General features: G+C 47.6%; 1 protein-coding gene across 1 annotated transcript; it reads right to left on the bottom strand.

The window, feature by feature from the left end:
* Positions 1–16,598: 16,598 nt before the first annotated feature.
* LOC123144553 (cytosolic invertase 1) lies at positions 16,599–21,157 on the bottom strand. The gene is made up of 4 exons (XM_044563761.1): positions 20,568–21,157; positions 20,002–20,433; positions 17,834–18,392; positions 16,599–17,276 (listed from the first exon to the last, which is right to left on the bottom strand). The coding sequence occupies exons 1-4, from the start codon at positions 20,958–20,960 to the stop codon at positions 16,981–16,983; spliced, it is 1,680 nt and encodes a 559-aa protein (XP_044419696.1). The 5' UTR covers positions 20,961–21,157; the 3' UTR covers positions 16,599–16,980.
* Between the last annotated feature and the right edge of the window lie 3,467 nt (positions 21,158–24,624).

Here is a 24,624-nt window from a genome sequence, read left to right as displayed (position 1 = left end):
CCCAAAGCTTTGTGCGTGGAAGAGAGCCGGAGTGTGAGAATGAGATGAAACGTGTTCCCAAGGGCTTTGCTGCAAATGTATGTTTTGCCGGTTACTGGGTGGGTCCATCGGGTCCAGGTGGCAACAGTCCAAGCGCCACTGTTAGAGATATATTTGGGTTACATATGTTTGGTAGTCTAGGATTTGTAATCCGTCTCCTACCTTATCTCTAGAAGAGGTGTCTTGCCCTCCAAGCCTTGTACTCAATATATACTCGCCCTCGAGGCTCAATAATACATCCATCATATTCTGCACCAAATACCTCTCTCCCTTCTAACATGGTATCAGCCTAATCGATCATAAACCCTAGCCGTCGCCGCTTCCGCACCCGCGCGCCGCCCCCGGGGCGGTCGGCCTCCATGACCGCCAACGGGGTTGGTGCCGCCCGTACCTAGGGTTCGTCCACCGATCATGTTGACCGGCTACCCTAGAGAGTCTTTTCCCGAGCTCTTGCTCCGGGTTTTTTCGCTCTCTCACCGGTTGTTTTGATTGGCATTTTCTTTTTGGTTTTCTCATCTATGCTTGATCGGTTTGCGTCGCCCACCGCCGCCGTCGACCCCCGCGCTTCTACTCCGACATCGGCATTGACTACACCGGCCGCTTCATCATCAACCGTGCGGCAAGGCAGGATGTGCCGCCCAAGGGACGCCTTCGTGCATCGCTGCCTGCCGCTCGCCCGCGCGGTCTCCATCGTCGGTCCATCTTCGTCGTCATCACCCGGGACATCACCGACAACGTCGCCATCGACTCCAATCTGCGCGTCGTCCCCGCCATGGCGCGTACAGCATCACCATCGGTCTAAGCAACAGATCACGCGCCTGTCTTCACCAAGCCCGTCCCCGAGCACGTGCCTACTGCCAATCGAGCCACAGATTGCCATCACGTCGTCCCTTCGAACCGCTATGTCGCCGCCCGAGGTCTTCCCGTCGGCTACCCCGACCCGCGCGCCGCTCCCGCCGACGCCCCTTCGGGCCGTCGTGTCGCGGCCCGCGGTCCACGCCGTCGCCCCGAGATCCTCCCGCCGACTACCCCTGTTGCCCGCTGCCGCCTCTGCGTCGCCCCATAGGGCTATCGCGTCGCGGCACGCGGTCCACGCCGCCTCTCGTCGGGCCATCACCCCTGGCTAGTGGTTCTCTGCCCTGACTTGCGAGCCGCCGCTACACCGCCTCTTCGGGCTGTAGCGCTGCGGCATGCGGTCACCGCCACCGCCCGAGGCCGTCCCCGCGGTTGCATTGACATGCGAGCCACCGCTACACCACCTCTTCGGGCTGTAGCGCTGCGGAACGCGGTCCCCGCCGTCGCCCCGACCTGCCAGCCGCCGTTGCGTAGCCCCTTCGGGTCGTAGCGTCGCGGCCCGCGGTCCACTCCATCGTCCGCGCGCGTCGACTTCCCATGGTATGCGCGCGTTGCCTCCCTTGGCGCGGGAAGCACCACCATCTGCGCCGGTTTTTGTCACGCTGTCGAGTTCCTCGCCTACTTTGAGCACCGCCGCCGCACTCCTAACCTAGCCGCCGCCGCCGACGTCAGGCCGCCGCTGCCGCTCTTCATTGGTTGCCGCCGCTACTACCCCTGCAGCCGCCGCCGCCCATCCACCCCCCTCGTCTTCGTCCAAGCACCAGCCTGTCACCAGCGTCGCTGTAATCTACCCCGACCACTTCGTGTAAGTGCATCTAGTGCCCCTTAGTGATTTTGGTGTATTGAAGACTTATAGGTTAAGGGACTAATGCGTTTGTGAGTGTACACAGATATATAAGTCTATGAGGAGTTTGATAATTACAGAGAAAGTCGACCCCTAAAAATGAAGTTCTTCGACTGAAGACTTTGGATTTCTGAAGACTTTCTGAAGATTTTGAAAGTGAAGAAATTGGTGTGACCTTGAAGACTTGGTATTCATTTGAGGAATATGAAGCATGAAGACTTTTGTTTTCGTAGTTTCATTTTCTCTTTCTTGAGTCATAGGAAACACCGTACTGTTAAAGGGGGTCGAGGAAATACTAAGGAAAAATTTCCATGTGATGCTCAACTCAAAATCCTACACCTACCAATCCCTTCGAGTGAAGCCATTGGAAATCGCATACAGCTCAGTCATATTCTTCAGTGAAAGAGACGAAGTTCTTCTGGTCTGTGAGGAATTTGTTCTGACTGAGGAGTTAGGAATTCGCCAGTGCGGATTGCCTACACAGTGAGGAACATGATAGCCCTGAGGAATTTGAACCTCAAATTTCCGACCGTTGCTGTGCTATGCGCCAGCTATCCCAAAATATCTACCCACCTAACAGTCATATCATTGAAGGGCATTTATGTCTTATCATGCAGGCTGCTCCCTAGGCTATAAATAGCCGCCCCCTACAACCACTAGCTGGTTGGCTGCTCCAAGAGAAACTGACACTTGTCATTTGAGAGCGTCCCATCCTCCGAGGACTTTGAGCGAAAATCATCAAGTGAGGAAAAACCCCAAACCCAAACACCTACAAACCCAAAGTGATTGAGCATCACCGAAGAGATTGATCCTACGTGGATCCGAGGCTTGTTACCTTTGAAGACTGTGCTTCTTCCACACGGTTAGGCGTCAAGGTCTAGAGCATCCAAGAGGAAATTGTGGATCGCTAAGTGACCGAGTTTGTGAAGGTTTGGAAGTCACCTGAAGACTTACCACGAGTGATTGGACGAGGTCTGTGTGACCTTAGTTCAAGGAGAATACGGTGAGGACTGTGTGTCCGGGACTGGGTGTCCTCAGGTTTAAATACCTAGCCGCTCCAACCAGACGTACAACTGAGACAGCAGTTGGAACTGGTCTACCAAATCATTGTCTTCACCAACCCAACTGGTTCTATTTCCTCAACTCTTTCATTTCCTCATTCCTGTGTTGTGCAAATTGTTCATATCTGTGTTTGAAGACTTTGACTGAAGACTTTCTCAATTTCCTCAGTTCAATTTCCTCAGTCTGTCTGTCTTCATCCTGTGTTATCATGTGTTTACGCTTTCTGTACTCTGTGCTTGTTTTCATTTCATCATGATGACTATGCTTGTGCTCTGCTATGCATACTTGTGAGTACTTATTCCGCTGCAAGTAGTTCTTCGCTAAGGAATTTCCTCACCCACAAATTCCACAGTGAAGAATTTATAAAAATCGCCTATTCACCCCCCCTCTAGTCGATATAACGCACTTTCAATTGGTATCAGAGCAAGGTACTCCCTTGTTCTGTGTGATTTTGGTTTAACCACCTGGAGTTTTAGTTATGTCGACCGCAGATATGAAGAAAGTGACATGTCCCATCTTTGACGGTCATGATTATCCCAAGTGGAAGGCCATGATGAAGAAGCGCCTCATGGCGATGAACAGCGAGCTGTGGACCGTCACTGAGATTGGTCTTACCGATCTGTGCAAGACGGTGGAAGCTGATGACATTCGCAAGTACACTCTTCTCAACCTCACGGCGAAGGGCGTCATCTGCTCCTGTCTGTCTCAAAATCAGTTCAGGAACGTTATGCATCTCGATCAGGCGAAGCTTATCTGGGATCGTCTCTCTGATGTCTATGAAGGTCATCGAACCCGTCAGGATCCTTGGTTTGAGGACTTCAAGGAATCTCTCAAATCAATGACATTCGAACCAGAATCATCATCCTCCTCACCATGTCTTATGGCAGATGGTGAAAAGGTAACTGAATGCTATCTGTCTGAATCTAGTGATGATAAATCTGATGATGAATTAGGACCCAGTTATGTCAAGCTTGTTTCCCTTGCTGCTAAACAACAAAGAGCTTTGGAAAAGGTTCAAAACATGCTTAGTAAGAGCGATGATATGTTGGGTGAAGAAATGAATCAGTCAAAAGCTTTGGCTGAAAGTCTTCAGAGACTTCATACTAAGTATGACACCCTTCAAGATCAACATAACACTCTCTTATCTGATCATGAGAAGCTTCTTATGAATTTCTTCAAAGAAAGCAAGATCTTGAGAAGCTAAGAGTGAGTTATGAAGATCTTCAGAAGGAGCGCGATTCATTACTTGCTCAACAAATCAGCGCTGCTCAGGAAGAATTTGTTCCTCCATGTTTGAAATGCATTGAACGTGAATCTGCTAATTCTTCACCTGAATGTTCAAATGCTTCTAATGCTACAAATTCTTCAACTGTCTCTGCTATCACTAATTCCTCATCTGAGGACATTGCTAGTATCACTGACAATGCAGGGCTGAAGGAATTGTACATGACAGGCATGTACAAAAGCCTCAAAGGGCATCAGACTCTTTGTGATGTGCTTAAAAAGCAGATCCTCAACAGGAACCCTAGGAAAGAGGGTTGCCTTTGAGAGGAAACTCAATGCTGATGGTACATATTGGAAGCCTGAGCAGTACCCCAAAACCTCATGGGTTGCTGCAAAGGGACCTCCAGTTGATCCATCTAATTTATCTGGCTTTACATGTGAATCTTCTCATTCTTCTGATGAGTCATTTGACTCCAACTATAAACTGTTCAAAAATCAGAATGGTGAAGTATTTGACAGATATGTTGGCACTAACTGCAGGAACGGTTCCCCTATGAAGAAAATCTGGGTTCCTAAAAGGTGCCTTGAAAGTCTTCAGGTGAATGTCCTCATGACACCACCTGTGAGGAATAGGAACCCCAGATCAAATTCTTCATATGGATCCAAGTCCTCATACGGACCAAATTCCTCACATGGATCAAATTCCTCAAAAGGATCAAAGTCCTCATATGAACATCATCGTGCTAACAACTCTGTTTCGTAGGGACGAGCCAAGGGCTATGAATATGAGCATTATTCTTCTAATCATTATGTTCATAAGTCCTCGAAGAATTTCTCTGCTTATTCATATGCTTACCCTAACTCCTCTTATGTGAAACGAAATGGATTGGCTTCTATGCCACCTTTCTCATATGGAGCTCGCAGAGTGATGAACTCTTTACCACCCCTTCAGATGTGGGTGGTGAAGAAAAAGAACTAATCTCTTATGCAGGGTCAGGTCTCCAGACGTACTTTAACGTCTGAAGAATTTGCTGGGGACCTGACAAAATGCCTGAAAGGACGCAGGCTAATCATGAAGAAATGAACTTTCATTTCTCACGTCCTCAATACTGCTTTATCTATTCTATTGCTTGATGAAATTGATCTGATGAATTGATGTCATATTCTTCACTGATGAAGTATATGAAGTTCGTAAGCTGCACTAATTCATCTGCAGGATGATCAACCCAAAGCCACTGAGTGGGTCCTCGATAGTGGATGTACAAATCACATGACTGGTGACAAGAATCTATTGATTGATGCTCCCTTATCACCATCGCATCTGAAGCATATCATCTTCGCTGACAAAGGCAAAAGTCAGGTATTGGGTCTAGGTAAGGTTGCTATCACAAAGGATCGACACATGGACAAAGTCATGCTTGTCGAGTCCTTAGGATACAACCTCATGTCTGTCTCAATGCTTTGTGATCTTGATATGGTAGTTGTCTTTGGCAAGTATCGTTGTGTTGTAGTTATGGAAGCTGACAACTCCAAAGTCTTCGAAGGCTTTAGGAGAGGAGACTTGTATATTGTTGATTTCTCTACAGGACCTGCAACCAGCCGTGTGCCTACTTGCAAAAGCTTCAGAAGGATGGCTATGGCATCGATGACTTGGTCATGCAGGCATGAGGAATTTGCACACGCTTGCGAAGAATAAGCATGTCATTGGCATTGAGAATGTCAAATTCCTCAAGGATCACTTGTGTGGAGCTTGTGAAGCTGGAAAGATGACCAAGGCTAAGCATCCAGCGAAGACTATCATGACCACTACTCGACCATTCGAATTGCTTCACATGGACCTCTTTGGTCCTAACCATTACTCAGCTGTCACAAATGACGCATCTCTCTATGGGCTTGTTATTGTTGATGATTACTCTTGTTACACATGGGTACACATTGTTACTTACACACATGAAGTGCAGGGAGTCTTCAAACGATTTTCCTCGAGGGATTCAACCAACTTTGGTGTGAAGATCAAGCACATCAGAAGTGACAATGGAACTGAGTTCAAGAATTCTGGTCTTGATGACTATCTTGATGAACTTGGTATTACTCATGAGTTATCTGCTCCTTATACTCCTCAGCAGAATGGCGTCGTGGAGCGCAAGAACAGAACTCTTGTTGAGATGGCTCGCACTATGCTTGATGAGTACAAGACGCCTCGTCACTTTTGGATTGAGGCAATTTATACTGCGTGCCACATCATCAACAGGGTATATCTTCACAAATTCTTCAAGAAGACTGCCTATGAACTCCTCACTGACAAGAAACCCAATGTGAGTTATTTCAAAGTCTTCGGTGCTAAATGTTGGATTAGAGATCCTCATCACAATGCTAAATTTGCACCGAAAGCACATGAAGGTTTCATGCTTGGTTATGGAAAGGACTCGCACACCTACAGAGTCTTCAACACCGTACTTCACAAGGTTGTTGAAACTGTAGATGTGCGGTTCGATGAAACTAATGGCTCGCAAAGAGAGCACCTACCCTCTGTGATAGATGAACCAACACCTGAGGAAACTATCAAGTTCAAGGCTACTGAGGATGTCATTCCTACCGAAGAATCTGCTGAAGAATTCATTCCAGAACGTGAAGAACGTCGAGCTAATGCACCTGAAGAAATTGCTGAAGAAAATGGTGCTGAAGAAAATGCTGATCAAATTCCTCGACGGCAACCTACTCATCCTCGCGTTGCAAAAGAAGTGCAAGTTCAGAAGATCATCGATGACATTGAAGCACCAGGTCCTCTCACACGCTCAAAAGCTTCACATTTATCTAACTTTTGTGCGCACTATGCTTTTGTCTCTATCTCAGAGCCCACTAAGGTAGATGAAGCATTTCTGGAGCCTGAGTGGATTCAGGCCATGCAAGAAGAATTACATCAGTTCAAGCTCAACAACGTTTGGGAACTGGTCAATCGTCCAGATCCTCGCAAACACAATATCATTGGCACAAAGTGGATCTACCGCAACAAGCAAGATGAAAATGGCCTTCTGGTGAGGAATAAGGCACGGCTAGTAGCTCAAGGCTACACACAGGTTGAAGGAATTGATTTCGATGAAACTTTTGCACCTGTTGCTAGACTTGAAGCTATTCGCATATTACTTGCTTATGCTAACCATCATGATATCACCTTATATAAAATGGATGTGAAAAGTGCATTCCTCAATGGTAAGCTTGAGGAAGAAGTATATGTTGCTCAACCCCCAGGTTTTGAAGATCCTAAGCATCCTGACAAAGTCTTCAGACTAAATAAGGCCCTCTATGGCCTCAAGCAGGCCCCTTGGGCGTGGTATGATACTTTGAAGGAATTCCTCATGAAGAAAGGCTTCAAACCCGGTTCACTCGACCCTACTCTTTTCACTAAATCATATGATGATGAATTGTTTGTATGCCAAATTTATGTTGATGACATCATTTTTGGCTGTACTGACCAACGTTATAGTGATGAATTTGCCTATATGATGAGTGAAGAATATCAAATGTCTATGATGGGAGAGTTGAAATTCTTCTTAGGTCTTCAAATTCATCAACAGCACAATGGCATATTCATATCTCAAGAGAAATACCTCAAGGATGTACTGAGGATATTTGGCATGCAAGATTGCAAAAGCGTCAAAATTCCTATGCCCACAAATGGCCATCTGTGCACTGATGAAAATGGTATTAACTTCGATCAAAAGGTATACCGCTCCATGATTGGTTCTTTATTGTACTTATGTGCATCTAGGCCAGATATTATGCTTAGTGTTTGCATGTGTGCCCGATTTCAAGCTACACCGAAGGAATCACACCATAAGGTTGTGAAGCATATTCTTCGATATCTAGCTCACACACCAACACTAGGAATATGGTACCCCAAGGGCTCGGCTTTTGATCTCGTTGGATATTCTGACTCTGACTATGCTGGTGATCGAGTGGATCGCAAGTCAACATCTGGTACATGTCATTTCCTTGGACGATCTTTGGTCTGTTGGTCCTCGAAGAAACAGAACTGCGTATCACTGTCTACTGCTGAAGCTGAATACATTGCTGCTGGTTCTTGTTGTGCTCAATTGTTGTGGATGAAGCAAACCCTCAAGGACTACGGCGTCAACGTGAAGAATGTGCCTCTCTTCTGTGACAATGAGAGTGCCATCAAGATTGCTCACAACCCAGTTCAGCACTCGAAGACAAAGCACGTTCAGATCCGTCATCATTTTCTTCGCGATCATGTGTTGAAGGGCGACATTTCTATTGAGCATGTGAAGACTGAAGAACAGCTAGCCGATATCTTCACAAAGCCCTTGGATGAGAAGAGATTTAGCAAGTTGCGGTGTGAGCTAAATATCCTAGAATCTTCGAATGTTCTTTGAAAAGGACACTCATCCTAACACTTATGCAAAATTGATGACTTAGATGTGCAACACACGAAGAAACATTTTTCTTCAATCAATGAAGAATAACACTCTAAGTGTGAAGAAATTAATGAAGAATTTGATTTTAGAACCCTACGACAACTGTACGCGGTGTCTGAAATCATCATTCTTATACGGTGGGTCACGCCACCACAAAAGTTGAAAATCTTCAATTTGAGTTTTTCCTCAGTTTTGAAATTCCTCAGTTGTTCATATTCTTCCACTTTGCAAAATCTTCACTGTTTCCGTCGTTTCTCTTCATTGGCTATATATATATATATATATATATATATATGAGTTTATGTCCTCTACAGCACTTATGGCTAATTCTTCAAGTTGCTATTTCTGCTAAGTGAATGTGAACGGACCCTTCCCCCTCTATGCTATACTCAACCCAATCTATTCACAAATTCTTCATGTGCGTTCTATTTGAAACTCGTTCAAAATCTTCACTGTGTCCTTGTCAGCTGAAGAATTTGCGAACGGAACTTTTAACTTATCCTATCCAAATTTTCGGCTTTGCCGCTCAAACCGTTCCGCTTCCCACGATATACTTATCTATTCACCCACGATCTAACACGATCTCCACCTCTCAATATGTGGGTGACACATGTCGTGCGAATGAGAAGGGTCAGGGGCACGTTCGTCAAATTTCTTCGGGCGAACCGTTTTTCACCGTGGCTATAAATACCCCCTCTCCCCTTCCTCACTTCTTTTACTCCGCTCGACCTCTCTCCAGCTCGAGCTTCTCAAACCCTAGCACCGCCGCTACATCATCATCGTCGGTGAGGAAGAGCTTCACTGCCTCGACCTTGTCGCCGTCGTACTCACGCCGGCCGCGGAAATCTTCACTCCGCCGCCACCGTAGTCGTCTTCCTCCGCCAAGTTAGGGCGTGGAAGATCTGCACAGACGAGCTTCACTTCTCCACATCCCAGTTCGTCGTGTTCTTCGTTCAGGGTAATTAAAAATTACTTTTACTTCCCACTTTGATTCAAATGTTTACTACAAAATCTTCAAAGGTGTTTTTCTTCAAATCCTCACACACTAAACACCTCACATGTCATCTGCTCTTGATTCGTTTCTCTAAGCATCACTTTTCTTCAAGATTCCTCAATCGTGTGGATCTTCGATCTACACAACTCTGGAACCTAAGACAAAGAACGCTTAGTGAAATTCTTCAAGACTCATCTGGTCAAATTCCTCAAACTTGTTCTTATTGAAAAACCTTCTGAGAACGCATATGACCTCTCCAAATTCCTCGCAACTATACTCTGTTCACAGGTACTCATGTCCACTGCTGAATCACTAGGTTCTCATCAACTTAACTCATTTGCAGCGTTCCTTGAAGAAAAGTTGCATACTTCTTCAGAGAGTTCAATTTTTCAAATTCCTCAACTGAAGAAAATGGCTAATGCAAAGAGGCCACAGAAAGGAGGAAAGAAGCCTGAGGTCAATACTGCCTTTGAAATCCCTTAGGACATTTATGCGGGGTACTGCACACCCCCTGAGGAAGATAAAAATCAGCGCAAGGTGCGCATTCAGAGGATAGAAAGGAGATGGGCAAAAGAATGGAGGGAGTACAGGTCTGTGACTCCAAAGCACATGAAGAAATTCGCTGTTACTCCTCCATGCTCAAGACCTCCATTGGCACCTGGCCAAGAGGCAGATCCCACTAGCATCAAGCGCGGTGAGGATTTTCCTGAAGAATGGGCCAAGCGCCAAGCCAAGTTGGCCAAACAGGCAAAAGATGCAGTGAAGAAATTCAACGAAGATTCCACTGCTGCTTCTGCTGAGGCCTCTGTACGGCCGAAGAAATCCATGGCAAAGAAGCATGCGCACAAACCAAGTGCCTCTTCTTCAATGCCCTCACGGCCAATTTCCTCAGCTCAGCCCTCACGGCCAATTCCTCAAGCCGCTCCTGCTCCTCCAAAGTCCTCAGCTGCTCCGACAAAATCCTCAGCACCTGTGCATCTTGCCATGTGCCAAAGGACTACAGGCATCTCTATTGCCTCAGGAGCTTCAGCTAGTTCCTCAGCTGCACCAAAGTCTTCAACAGGCCCCTCTCTGCTGAAGACAAAGACAACTGCTGGACGAGGCTCTCACCCAAGTCCTCAGAAGAAGCAAGTCGCCTTCCAAGTACCATCTGATGAAGATGAAGCTGATGATGAAGAACCTGCTGAAATCATCAGAGACAGGTAAGTCAGGGCCGCTAGAGCCAAGGGCACAGAAGTGCCACTGCTTTTGGATCCAAAGCTAATCCTCGACTATATTGATCTCCGGCACAAGGACCCAAACACTCCTATGCCTGATTTCAAGTTGACACCTGGCCAAAGTCACATGCTGACCCATTTCATCAGCGAAGAAAAATGGAAATATGAGAAGACCATGCAACTCAAGAAAGCACAGTACAGGAAGGAGAAGTTCCTGAAGAACAACGTTGTCTCTATGACAACTGATGAACTTGTAAAGCTCCAGTCTGAAATCAAAGTCCTCAGCGATGATTTCAACGCTTACTATGCTGATTGGAAAGGAACCAAGGTCAGGTTCGTCAATCTGACGAAGACATTCACTTCAAGTGCCGCTCCCCCTGTGCATATTGAAGTCACTCAGGCTGAAGCATCTGCTCAGCAAACTGAAGAACATGCCAGCACCGCTGATGACAATCAGACTGCTGAAGATAATGTGAGTTCCAGGGCACCACTAGCGGTGCGCCTGAAGAAAATGAAGAGGTCAGGGCAACTGCATCAGTTGTGCCTGAAGAAAATGAACCAAATTCCTCTGCTCCTCCTGCGCCTACTCCAACTCCAATCCTTCCATCTGCATCTGATGTGAAGAAGACCAAGGCTGCAGAGCGTGCAGCTGTGAAGAAAAGGAAAGCATCAGCTTCTTCAGATTCTTCTGCTTCGAAGAAAATGAAGCCTATGACCAGCTCTTTTGAAAACCCGATTGATATTGTTCCAATCTCAACCATGCCATCAAAGGACCTTGTTCCTTTTGGTGAAGAATATGTGATCCCTAGCGGATCTGATGAAGAAACTCCTTCTGCTGCTACGTCGGAGCAGATGGATGAAGAAATTGAAGTGGATGAAATCCCTTCAACCCCGGTGGTTTCCTCGCCTGTGCCTCAGTTTACTGCTGAAGAGGCCGGCGTTGAAGAAATTGAAAATGAAGATGTGGACATTGGCTGTACCACCCCTTTGATGAATGATGACTTTTGGGAAAGTCAGCACCCCAATTCTCCACTCTTCACTCCACTGCAGCAAATTCCTCGGTCCCCAGTCACTACAGTTCAAATGGGATCTGATGAAGCTCATGAAGACATTCCTCAGCCTGGAGAACCTGAGATTGTGATTCCTGAGGTTGTGATGCAACTCAGTGACACTCCTCTGCCCAAACCAAAGGATCCTTTCTCCAAAAAGCAAAAATTCAAGACTGATGCCTTCTTTGGCGAGCATGGATTCTTCACTAATTACAACCCCTATGATTCTGCTCGCATAAGGAAGAGGCGTTTCTGGACTGCCAGCCAGACAAATTTCTATTCCTCAGTGTTGTTCAACAAAGACAAAGTCTTCGATCATGAGCACATTCCTCACGTGGATATGGAATCTCTGTCGTGCTTCATGCTAGTCCTCAGTGTTCTTCACGACGCTGGACTGTTAAATTTCTGCACTGACATCTGTGATTGGAATGAAGAACTTATTCTTCAATGCTATGCAACGCTGCACATCACCGGAAATTCTGAAGATGTGAATTCATGGGTGCTGGACTGGATGTCTGAAAACACTCACGACAAGGCAGCAGCTTCTGAATTGCTTCGTGCCTTACCACTCAGTCCGCCCCTTAAAGGTGCTTGTTGCGTCTACAATGAACCTGAGCTAACCGATCACTACATGCAAGTGCTGATGGAGCCTTTGAAGCCAGGTCAGACCTCAAGAACAAAATTCCTTGTGAAGGAATTGCCGTATGTGCCTCGGACTGTCTATCGCATTCTGACGAAGACATTGAGTCCAATCAAGGGCCACGACTCAAATGAAGAAGAAGTCGTTGGCATCATGAAGATTCTGCTTTTCAATATCATTCATGGCATTTCCATCAACTTCCATGATTTCTTCATGAGGACTCTGGCTAATGTCGTCATGTCACCATTTGAGTTGAAGCCTTATGCACCTTGGATTATGAGATTCATCATGACAAGGTCTTCACTCAACTATAAAGCTGATACACTGAACCATTGCAGCTACTTGCCCCCAATTGAAGTCCTCAAACGGACATTTTCCTCAGCTGATGAAAAGGGCAAGGCTACTGCTGTAATTGATGAAGGCAGTCGTCCATTGGATGGACAATTTCGCAAGGCTGCATCCTACTCCACCAATGATGACTCTGCCGCCAACGCACCCAAGCAAAATCCTCAAGGCACAGCACCCAGGGTGATGACTGACCGTGAGCTTCTCCTCAGTCTTCACCAGAAGGTTGATCGCAATCATAAATGGGTCAAGCGTCAGTTTGGTTCAATTCTTCACAACATGACTGCTACCCACAATGCAGTGAAGAAAAACCACTACTACCTTCATGAAATCCTCAACCGCACCTGGGCTGTTCTGTCTCAAGTCTATAGTGAAGAAGATCTGAAGACAATGGGTCTCAAGGACGATCTTGACTGGGCTGCACCTCCTCCGAAGAAGTACAAGAAGGTCAAGGTTCCTACCTTGGTGGCCAGCTCCTATTCTTCATCACGTGACACTGATGAAAATGAAGATTTGGACGACACTGCGGCAGGCCCTACTCCAACAACCGACCCCAACAACGCTGACGCTCCTTCATCACCTTGATATTCTTCAGGGGCGTTAGTCCTCAGTTTCGGCCCTTTTGGTCATTTGATGACAAAGGGGGAGAAATTTGAGTTAGTCTTCAAGCGGGTCCATTATATGGGAGTTTTTTTCTAAGTTGCAACTCTCGTTCTTTTGAAGACTTTGCTGGATCGAGTTGTAAACTTAAACTCTATGGTGACCTGATACTTTTGTTGTTTCTTCTGCATGCTTATTCCTCATTAATGTTATTGCACGCATGCTGAATTACATCAGTCACCATTTCATCATGCATTTCAAATTCTTCATATATTATGTCAAATGCGTGTATGGATTACAAGATATAGGGGGAGACCTCCATGATTCAACTCTTCAAGTGTGCATTGCTTCAAAAGCAAATTCCTCACTATGCACATCTTCAGGGGGAGTTCCTCTATATCTTGCAATCAAATTCCTCAATATCAGTATTTACACTTCATATGTTTATCCCCGTTGAAAACTTAACCTATATTGTCATCAATCACCAAAAAGGGGGAGATTGTAAGTGCATCTAGTGCCCCTTAGTGATTTTGGTGTATTGAAGACTTATAGGTTAAAGGATTAATGCGTTTGTGAGTGTACACAGATCTATAAGTCTATGAGGAGTTTGATAATTACAGAGAAAGTCGACCCCTAAAAATGAAGTTCTTCGACTGAAGACTTTGGATTTCTGAAGACTTTCTGAAGATTTTGAAAGTGAAGAAATTGGTGTGACCTTGAAGACTTGGTATTCATTTGAGGAATATGAAGCGTGAAGACTTTTGTTTTCGTAGTTTCATTTTCTCTTTCTTGAGTCATAGGAAACACCGTACTGTTAAAGGGGGTCGAGGAAATACTAAGGAAAAAATTCCATGTGATGCTCAACTCAAAATCCTACACCTACCAATCCCTTCGAGTGAAGCCATTGGAAATCTCATACAGCTCAGTCATATTCTTCAGTGACAGAGACGAAGTTCTTCTGGTCTGTGAGGAATTTGTTCTGACTGAGGAGTTAGGAATTCGCCAGTGCGGATTGCCTACATAGTGAGGAACATGATAGCCCTGAGGAATTTGAACCTCAAATTTCCGACCGTTGTTGTGCTATGCGCCAGCTGTCCCAAAATATCTACCCACCTAACGGTCATATCATTGAAGGGCATTTATGTCTTATCATGCGGGCTGCTCCCTAGGCTATAAATAGCCGCCCCCTACAACCACTAGCTGGTTGGCTGCTCCGAGAGAAACTGACACTTGTCATTTGAGAGCGTCCCATCCTCCGAGGACTTTGAGCGAAAATCATCAAGTGAGGAAAAACCCCAAACCCAAACACCTACAAACCCAAACGATTGAGCATCACTGAAGAGATTGATCCTGCGTGGATCCGACGCTTGTTACCTTTGAAGATTGTGCTTCTTCCAGACGGTTAGGCGTCATGGTCTAGAGCATCCAAGAGGAAATTATGGATCGCCGAGTGACCGAGTTTGTGAAGGTTTGGAAGTCACCTGAAGACTTACCACGAGTGATTGGACGAGGTATGTGTGACCTTAGTTCAAGGAGAATACGGTGAGGACTGTCTGTCCGGGACTGGGTGTCCTCAGGTTTAAATACCTAGCCGCTCCAACCAGACGTACAACTGAGACAGCAGTTGGAACTGGTTACCAAATCATTGTTTTCACCAACCCAACTGGTTCTATTTTCTCAACTCTTTCATTTCCTCATTCCTGTGTTGTGCAAATTGTTCATATCTGTGTTTGAAGACTTTGACTGAAGACTTTCTCAATTTCCTCAGTCTGTCTGTCTTCATCCTGTGTTATCCTGTGTTTACGCTTTCTGTACTCTGTGCTTGTTTTCATTTCATCATGATGACTATGCTTGTGCTCTGCTATGCATACTTGTGAGTACTTATTCCGCTGCAAGTAGTTCTTCGCTAAGGAATTTCCTCACCCACAAATTCCTCAGTGAAGAATTTATAAAAATCGCCTATTCACCCCCCGTCTAGTCGATATAACGCACTTTCACTTCGTCTACTCCGACAACTGCAGGCGACATCGGCACCGCGTCGATTGGCGCCGCAACTGTCGTCGAGTCCTTCTTTGCTGGCCCCTCTGACTTCTCCGACATGGCGTACAACTCGTGCAGGTCCCTCATCTACGCATGTCCGGTGCTGGCAACACTGATACGTGCCTTCGTCCACGATGTGTCCCCGGGCCTGGCAAGCCTGGTGCGGGGCTTCGTCAACTTCGACTTCGCCCGTCTACGCATGCCCGATGCTGGCAACACCGATGCGTGCCTTCGTCCACTATGTGTTCCCGGGCTTGGCAAACCCGACGCGACGCGTCGTCAACACCATTATCCTTCCTGGCGCACCACTTCTTCGACACCACTGCGCCCATGACTAACTCGGCGCCTCCTTGCGCCCGTGGCTCCACGGCGACTCCCTCTACACCGGCTACCCCGACTCGACATCGACCATGACGTTCTTTGCACGGCTACCTCGAGTACGGCTACACCACCCTACGCTCTCGTCTACATCGACATCGGCACAAAGGGTTATCATCGGCTTGAGCAACTCGTCGACTCCCTCTACAGTCAGCGCGTCCGCGAGGCGACACCGTCCACGACGCTCCCGCTAGGACTCGGGGGATGTCATTCCGTCAGCTGCTATTCTCTCCAGTCTGACCGTCTGCGTCGCTCCTGTTGTTCACAACGCTACCGCTACGACTGCAGGGGTGTTAGAGATATATTTGGTAGTCTAGGATTTGTAATCCGTCTCCTACCTTATCTCTAGAAGAGACGTCTTGCCCTTCAAGCCTTATACTTAATATATACTCGCCCTCGAGGCTCAATAATACACCCATCATATTCTGCACCAAATCCCTCTCTCCCTTCTAACAACCACGTCTCGCCCTCGAGGCTCAATAATACGCCCATCATATTCTGCACCAAATCCCTCTCTCCCTTCTAACAACCACGTCTACCAATCAACACAGCCGCAGTGAATTTGGGACCAGGGTTGTAAGGCTCAATAATACACCCATCATATTCTGCACCAAATCCCTCTCTCCCTTCTAACAACCACGTCTACCAATCAACACAGCCGCAGTGAATTTGGGACCAGGGTTGTACGCCTTCAAAACATTTGGGACCCAAATCTGCACTTTTGAAGTTTTAGGACTAGATTGACAGACATCGCATAGTTGTAGGACTTATGATGCATTTTACTCTAAAAATTTACTACGTAGAAAGTAACACACCACCCACACTATTTATGCCTCGCTTTGAGAAGTCATAGGAAGAACGGAACTGATATGCACTAGCAGAATGGAGCAATCTTTATTCGTTAGATAAAAACTTATGTTCATCATAGGAAGCTGGATCAGCAGACTCGTCTATATACTCAACCCAAACAACAAAGTTTTGAGTCAAGGATCCCGTTACTACGGAATGACCAAGCAAGAATCAATAGTATCTTCTTACAACGATGGACTGAAAAGAAAAGAAAAGAGAATACTCATTTCCACAATTGCTTCTTTTCCAACTCAATAAATGAGCTGAGATATTGTACAGCCGAGGAATCCAGAAGAAAATAAAACTTTCCGTTGGGAAAGTCAAAACAAGGGATGAGCAGAGAAATGCTACCCGAATAATTCGTGTTTTCAATCCAGACGTTGCTCCCCTAAAGCTCTTGTCGATATATCAGTTTGTCCATGAGGCGGACCTTCTCAAAACTGGCTTCATTGCCTTGTCCTCTTCCAAGGCTATCATACCAAGATGCGAAGGATCCTCCAGCAGCATCTTGGCGACCAAATACCCGGCAATGGACCAAGTCTGAAATTTCCTTGCCTGCTTGCCAACATATTTTCCAAGCTTACCATCGTAATACTCAGGCCAGCCATCCTTCAACAGCCTCCTCTCAGCTAGGTCAATTGCTCTTCTTGCAATTTGCGGCCGTCCAGTTTTGATGCTTGCTGCTGTGAGCAGCCAGAGAAGTACTGCAGGAAGAATGTTTGATGCATGAAAAAAGAAGTCGTATGCAATGGTTGTTGCAGCTTAACTCAATGTCATGTTTCAGATTTCTACTAGAAATATGAGAAAACTAAAACAAACCAAAAAAATGGAGCACAAAAGGAGAGATCATGCAGATCTTTCTCTTATCAACAGAAAAAGCGGCTCATTAAAAAACATATGGAAGGTGTAAATCACAGTTCATCTTGTTGACATGCTTAGCATAAGTTTACCTTCCTCTACGTGCTAAAAAATAAAGTTATGATGGTTATCATTGAATTTAATTTAAAATCTAAGGCAGTGCTAGGCATTATGGTGGATTATGGTAATCTCGTTTGATCAATCCACTTTTCCCTATTTTAGTGTTTGTTTGGTCTTTTTTGCTTATTTTAGTGGCTAATTTCCTACAATGGATTAAAAATTAAGAACACAACATGATTCAGCAACCACAAACTAAGCCTAATTCATACACGAACTTAACAAAAGCACGATAATTTTCACATATATTACATAAAGAGATCCAAGTAACACAAAGTGCAATAACCTGGCCAAGATCCTCCATTGTGGTAACTCCATCTCGTATTTTTTGGATCACATCCCGTCACGATACGCCATTCATGGTTCTCAATAGCAGGATAGCATATCTTCAGAGGCATCTCACCAATTAACTCTTCCCAGCGCTCCTCAATGAGATCCATTATGGCCATGGATTGCTCAGGTGTAGCAAGAGATGATACTATGGCAATCATGTTTCCAAGTGCAAACCAACGGAAGTCCATCCTTGCAGGACTGACATTACCAACAAAAAAACCACCCTCGCAAGGCATGAAATCAAATAGCCAGTCCGGAATAGAATCTGGAATAACATTAAATTTGTTGACAGCTGTATGAGAATATTCTTCCGTCTTGTAACGATAAATATCATTTAGCTGCTGGAAATCTAGCCAAAAATAACTCCGCATGTGATAACTTAAAGCATGAAGACGAGTTGCAATCCGCTCCACAAAATCTTTCCCTTCAGCGTCATGTTTAAGCATTAGAAGAGCACACCTTAGTGCCATGAAGAAAAGGGATTGAATTTCAATGGGGTAGCCATACACACCCTACAAAAAAAAAAGATTGGAGTGAGAATGGGGAAAAGAAGCAAAAATAGAGACCATGATAGCATTTCCATTAATTAAAGAGAATTCATAGCTCATAGAGGGCATTTCACTTAATTAAAGAGAATTCATAGCTCATATAGGGCACATGCATACGCAAAAACGAGCAACATGCATCATCCAAGAAATGGTTATTGCTAACAAATAAATGGATGTTTTAATATTAGTCATATTCCTAATCTGCAGTTCTACAGAATGAAAGGAATACTTGTGAATTTACACATCACAGAAGGGTAGCTGTGTGCACAACATGATGCAGAGGTTGGGGGATATCCTCCTTCAGAAAAACATATCACAGAAGGGGAAATGTTGCCGAATTCAATGATAGTGCAAGGTTGCTCACATGCAGATGTAACAACAGATTCAGGTGGACCAATTGAAGGAGGCAGTGGACTTGGGAAGCCCGTATCGATGGGGGCATATCGAGCGTTGCAGCGTCGTGGATATAGTATGATTTGTGTATCTAACTGGACCTCGTCAAACAAAACACGGGCATTCGGATTGCTTTTGGGCCAAGGATATTGCACTCTAGTATATCAGACATGAAAATTTGGAAGCACCGTCGTGGTATGAAAATCAGCACATCGTCAAACTAAAACAATTAGATATTTGATGGAGAAAAATGACCAAAGGCATACAAGTCCAAATCGCCGTGAACTCACCAGAACAAAAGGAAATGAAATTTGCAAGTCCAATAAGTATGAAAAGGGGGCACCGCATTTATTTATATGAAGATACACAATAAGTGAAACCGCAACAAAGCTATGAGCACATTGTTCGTCATATATTATGTACTTGAACAGAGAACAACAAAAGCAAACAAACCATTAAAACCTCACAAACTAAAGATGACAACGTTACAGCAGTAAATGTCAAACTGAAATATATTGTTTTGGAGATATATCTCGAAAAGATTTAGCGTTCGTTTCAGACCTAGATGACTTCGACCAAGATATTTGATCTTTAATTAGGATAATACTCCCTCCGTTCCATAATATTAGGTGTATAAATTTATATGAATAAATTTTACAGAACTAGCACTATTTTTTTCTTACTTATAAGACTTCTATGGCCAATTCGACAATTATACCGACCTACCATTACCTTGGGCTAAGATACCACAGTGCTACAATTTGTTTGATAGATCTTCAATTATATAAAAAATTATGGAAGTACTGACATTTGCTGAAACAGACATGAGACTTGTTTGAGCTTCTCTGGGACTTGATGAAAAGACATGTATTTGTCTATATGACAAGAAACTTGTTGAATTCCTATCTCATATTCAGTTGTTAAATGATTGCGTAAATTTGATAGAACTCTGATCACCCTTGTTTCAGCAAAGTACAATCAATTGTTTCCTAATTTTGAAAGTTTAAAGAAATATCCACACATCGGTAATTCTATGAAATGTTAGCCCAAAAAGAATGGTATGTATGTCAGTAGTCACAGATGTGGTAATTCATTGATTAATAGAATAGGAAATTTGCAGTCCTGTGAAATGTACTCTTATTAGACTTGAACATATTGGAAGTGCCAGTCCATAACTTACCATCCTACGATCTATCATGCAGCAACCATCAGCACATAACAATGTCGGGAAGGTATCAAATCCCTCAGACAAGCACAAGCTCAGAATGAGCCTCATCGCCTTCTGGCATTCCGGCCTCTCTGCCAGAGTCAAATCCCCGGTGGACTTTGTGTAGGCCCGCAATAGTATGATCCACCAGAAGCCCGAATCCACTGGTGCAACCCGCCCAATTGCGCTCTCACCAAAATCCGCGTGCAGGGTATCAACACCCTTCTTATCGTCATGAAGCACTTTAAAGCTTGCAGGCATGGCCCCCTCGCCAAGCTTAAACCGATCAACCTTCTTCTCCCAACCCTGCAGCAACACGGTCTTGAGCAGGAAGTTCTTGACAATCTCCGGCTCGCCATTCATCAGAAACGCCATGGCGCTGGGCACGAAATCTCTCACAAACACCTGCAGCGAAACCACCCATAAGTCAGATAAGCATATGTCGATAACATGCTACTCTTTCATAAATTTAATTCTGATTTGAAATTTTGATTCATTATAACATTGAGAAAGAAAAAAAAATACATTGCTTGTACTACCTGATCATAGTTTAGGACTTCCTCGGATGCATGGTCGAAAGCGGCGATGGTACCAAGCGGCTGGCCGCGGAAAAAGACGAGGGAGCGGCGGAGGGCCTCCCAGGCGTCGCCCACTATGGGGTGGGGCTCGAAAGAGTGGAGCGCCGAGGAGGCCGGCGTGCCGACCAGAGAGCGTAGACCGCCGCCCGGGGAGTACATGCCGTCGAAGCCTCCGCCTCCTCTGGCGTGGCCACCGGAGTAGGAGACGTCGCTGAGCGAACGGTCATCGAAGGAGCGCTGGCGCTCGACGTTGATCCGCGGCTTGTTGAGCAGGTGTGTGAGGTCGAAGTCATCGGACCCGGACAGCGAGTTGTGCGACGCCGACCGCCGCATCCCGGCCGCCCCCAGCTCCATGGCTCCCCTCCCTCGTCACGAATCCGCGGCCGGCCTCCACTTACTCGCCCCAGCCAGATCTAAGCCCAAAGCGCCGGCGAAGAGCGAGCTGAGAGATCTAGCTCAGGACGCTAGACAACGGAAGCGCGGACCCAGAGGCAGACACGGCCGCGCGAATCTCGAGGCGAGGGGGGTTCCGCGGAGTTAAATGGGGAAAAAAAGAGCAGTAGCGGGAGGGGCGCGTACTTATAGCGAAGCGGAGCCTGGGCGCCGACGGGGGCGCGCGCGATAAACCCGTGACCTTTTGTCCATGTCGAGTGGGACCATCTCGCCCGAGGGACCCGCGGTGCGTGATGGTGGGTGGGTGGGTGATGTGAGAGGTGGTTTTGGGTTACCGGGTGCGGCCGGTGTGCAGCAGCAGCACGTGGGGGTTGGTGTGGTTGGGAATTGAGATGAGATGAGGACGAGGCGCTGACGTGGAACGGCGACCCCGGTTGAGTGCTGGGGGCGGTTGTTGGGTGCCCAAGGAAAGGTGAGCATCGTGGTGGCCGACCGGAGATCGTCTGCCTGCCGATTTCCGGAAGCGCGGGCGGGGCTGGGCGGACGAGGCTTGGGCTGCTCTCAGCCTTGCTCCGGGGGCAGTCGTGGCGAGTATCCGATTACCCGTCGAGGTAACGAATCTGACCGTGATAGCAGGGTACAAACAGGGGGCGGAACCTGCTATACAGATGGACACTTGGATTTACAAGTTCAGACCTCTTTCGAAGAGATAACAACCCTACCTATTGAGCTTCAAAGTTTTGTTTTCTTTAGGGCATCTGATTACAATAGGTTGTGAACCCTTGTCATGGCCCGCCCTCATTACTGCTACGTTAGAGCATCTCCAGCCGTTGGCCCCCAGGCGGCGATTTTACGCCCCCTGGGGCCAGCCGACGCTAAAATCGGCGCGGGGGCGAGCGGGTTCCCAGCCGCTCGCCCCAGGGTCGCCCCCAGACGCGTTTTTTTATTTTAAAAAAATAGAATTCGGCAAAGTTCGGCTAAAATTCGGCAAACTTGATATTCATATTAAACATGTTCGGCGTTTTACATAAATTATTAAAAAAAATCTAAGGGGCGAAGTCGCCGATGTCGCCGCCGTCCTTGTCGTCGGCGGCAGCCTTCTCCTTCTTGACGGTACGGCCGCCACTGCTGGACCCCTGCCCGGCGACTCCATGGCGGATAGGCGGTGGCGGCGTGTCGTCGTCGTCGCTGTCGTTGAGGACGACAATGCCTCCCTCGTCCCGGCCACGACGACGAGTTTCGAACCGCGCGAGGGCGGCACACTAGCGCTCCCTCTCCGTCTGCAGCCAGTCGTCACGCGCCCATTTGAGGGCCGCTTCGTCGTCGAGCGCCTCCTCATTGACGCCGCTGGCGAGCCCGGGCTCCATCTTCACGACGGGAGCCCTGGTTCCGTCTTCACGACGGGGAGCCCTGGCTCCGTCTTCGGCTTGACGAGTCGGGGACGAGCCGAGGACGAGGCGCGGCCGCCGCCTTCGTTGATGACGATGTCGGCCGAGCGGGGTCTCCGCTGCGGGCTCGGCCTTGACGCTGAACACCGCCGAAGAGCCGGAGGAGTGGGAAGAGGAGTGGGAGGAGGAACGGGACGAGGACGACGAGCCGGAGACAAACCTCCTTGGCATCCATTGCCTGGCGCCGCCGCGGGGCACCAGAGCGACGACCGGTCCTCGAGGGTATGTGAGCGGCGGGTTGTTGCCGCCCTCGAGGTGCACGAGAACCTCGCGGAGCGTCCGGCCGGGGACGACCACCACAGGCGTCGCCCTTCGCTGTTCCACCGGCCACCCGCCACCACCAGTGCCCCGTTGGTGGAGGCGAGGCGTTGCTCCTGACGGCGCTGGAAGTACGCCGCCCACGCCTCATGGTTGTCGGCGGCGTACTGCGGGGAGGCGTGCTGCTCCTCGGTCAGCGACGACCGAACGCGATCGACCTCGCCGGCGAAGTAATCGGGGCGTGCGACGACGTCCGGCAAGGGGGATGGGGACGCCTCCGGCGCTGAGCCTCCATCCTGTCGGCCCAGCGCACATGTCTGGAGGCGCCGGAATGTTCGCCTCGAAAAGCAGGTGCGCCTCCCACGTTTGCAGCGAGCGGCGGCCGTCGCCGGGGAACCGCTCGCACATTGTCGTGGATGGGGCTGGGAGAGAGGAGAAGTTCGTCGGCGGCGGAGAGAGAGAGACAGAGAGGTTCGTCGACGGCGGAGAGAGAGACAGAGAGCACGGCGTTTGTGGCCAACGACGGGGGGGACGCTTTTTATAGCCGCTGGGGAGGCGTGTGTACGCGGGGCGGGGAGTCAGGCGGCACCGCGCCGCCCGTGAAGAGCCGCCCCGTGAGGAATCAATGGAAGGCTGACCGGCGGCAGCCTTGGCATTGATTCCCCATGGGAAACCGAGGCGTTCGCAGGACGACGAGGCGAGTGTCGCTGACTCGGCGGGCCCACGACTCTTTCGCGCCAAACCATTTCGCCCGGTGCCCCCCAGCGCGCCGGGTTCGGCCTGGGTCCGCCGGCACCGAATTCGGGCCGAGGCGGCGAAAATGGGCTTCTGGGGGCGCGGCTGGGCCGATTTTTGTGCGCCGGCGCGAAAAAATCGCCTGGGGAGGGCGTGTTGGGGGCTCGGCTGGAGATGCTCTTAGGCTGGTCATAGTGGGAGTAACATAGGTAGTAACATAGATGCCACATAAGCAAAAATGATGATGTGGCAAATAGTTAATGAGGAGAGAGGCAAATAGAGTAACATAATATGTTACCATCACATAGCGCTTCCCAATGCATAATGAGTCTACAAAGTAATAAATGAAGGCATCTATGTTACCACACCTATGACACTACTCACTATGAAGGTAGTAACATGCACTAGTAATATATGTATGTTACTAGTCTAAGTTACTCTCCACTATGACTAGCCTTATAAGAGGGGCAGTAACTATAGGCGTTACTGGAAACTACCGCTATAACTACACTTGAAGCCCAACGTTTTCGACCGTTGCAGCTTCTATGTCGCCCCGAGTGGTATTGGTGAGGTCGAGTGGTGGGAAGACATCCGAGTGGATAAGCTCTATCCGAGTGGATGCCATGGAGTGCGCATCAGAATGTGCCCATGGTCTGAATGTGCCAATCATTAGACCTCCACTTGGTTGAGGTCTCGTAGGACGAATGGATGAATGTCGGAATCGGGGCTCCGGGGACCCAAGGAAAGGTTCAAACTCTGGGTGTGCGCAGAGAACTTTGCTAGGCTACAACGCAGTGCTCGCTGCCTCACGGCCTTGCTCCGACGTGCTCGAGGAAGAGGGAAGGAGGAAGGAACACGATGATTTACCTAGGTTCGGTGATGCGGAGCATCCCAAGGCCATCCCCATGGACCTATCATCGCCTCACCAAGTGCCTAGTGGACCCATGACACGAGCACGTGCAAGAGTTCTCGAAACCGAGGTTTCATCTCTCCTCTCACAATTCCACTTCGATGCACGTGAGACATGGCTACTGTCTCAAACGGAGACATTATGCATACTCAGGTACCAAGGAGTTAGCCATGAAGAAGCTAAGGAGCAAGGAGAATCGAAGAAGGAAGACATGCGTGAAGATGGAGAAGAATTCAGCCAAGTCCCAGGCTGGCCGGACGATCTGGATAAGTGG

Source organism: Triticum aestivum, chromosome 6D, assembly GCF_018294505.1.
Source record: "Triticum aestivum cultivar Chinese Spring chromosome 6D, IWGSC CS RefSeq v2.1, whole genome shotgun sequence".
NCBI classification, from domain to species: domain Eukaryota; kingdom Viridiplantae; phylum Streptophyta; class Magnoliopsida; order Poales; family Poaceae; genus Triticum; species Triticum aestivum.
Note: the sequence above shows the minus strand (reverse complement) of the source record. Positions and strands in the feature narration are given on the sequence as shown.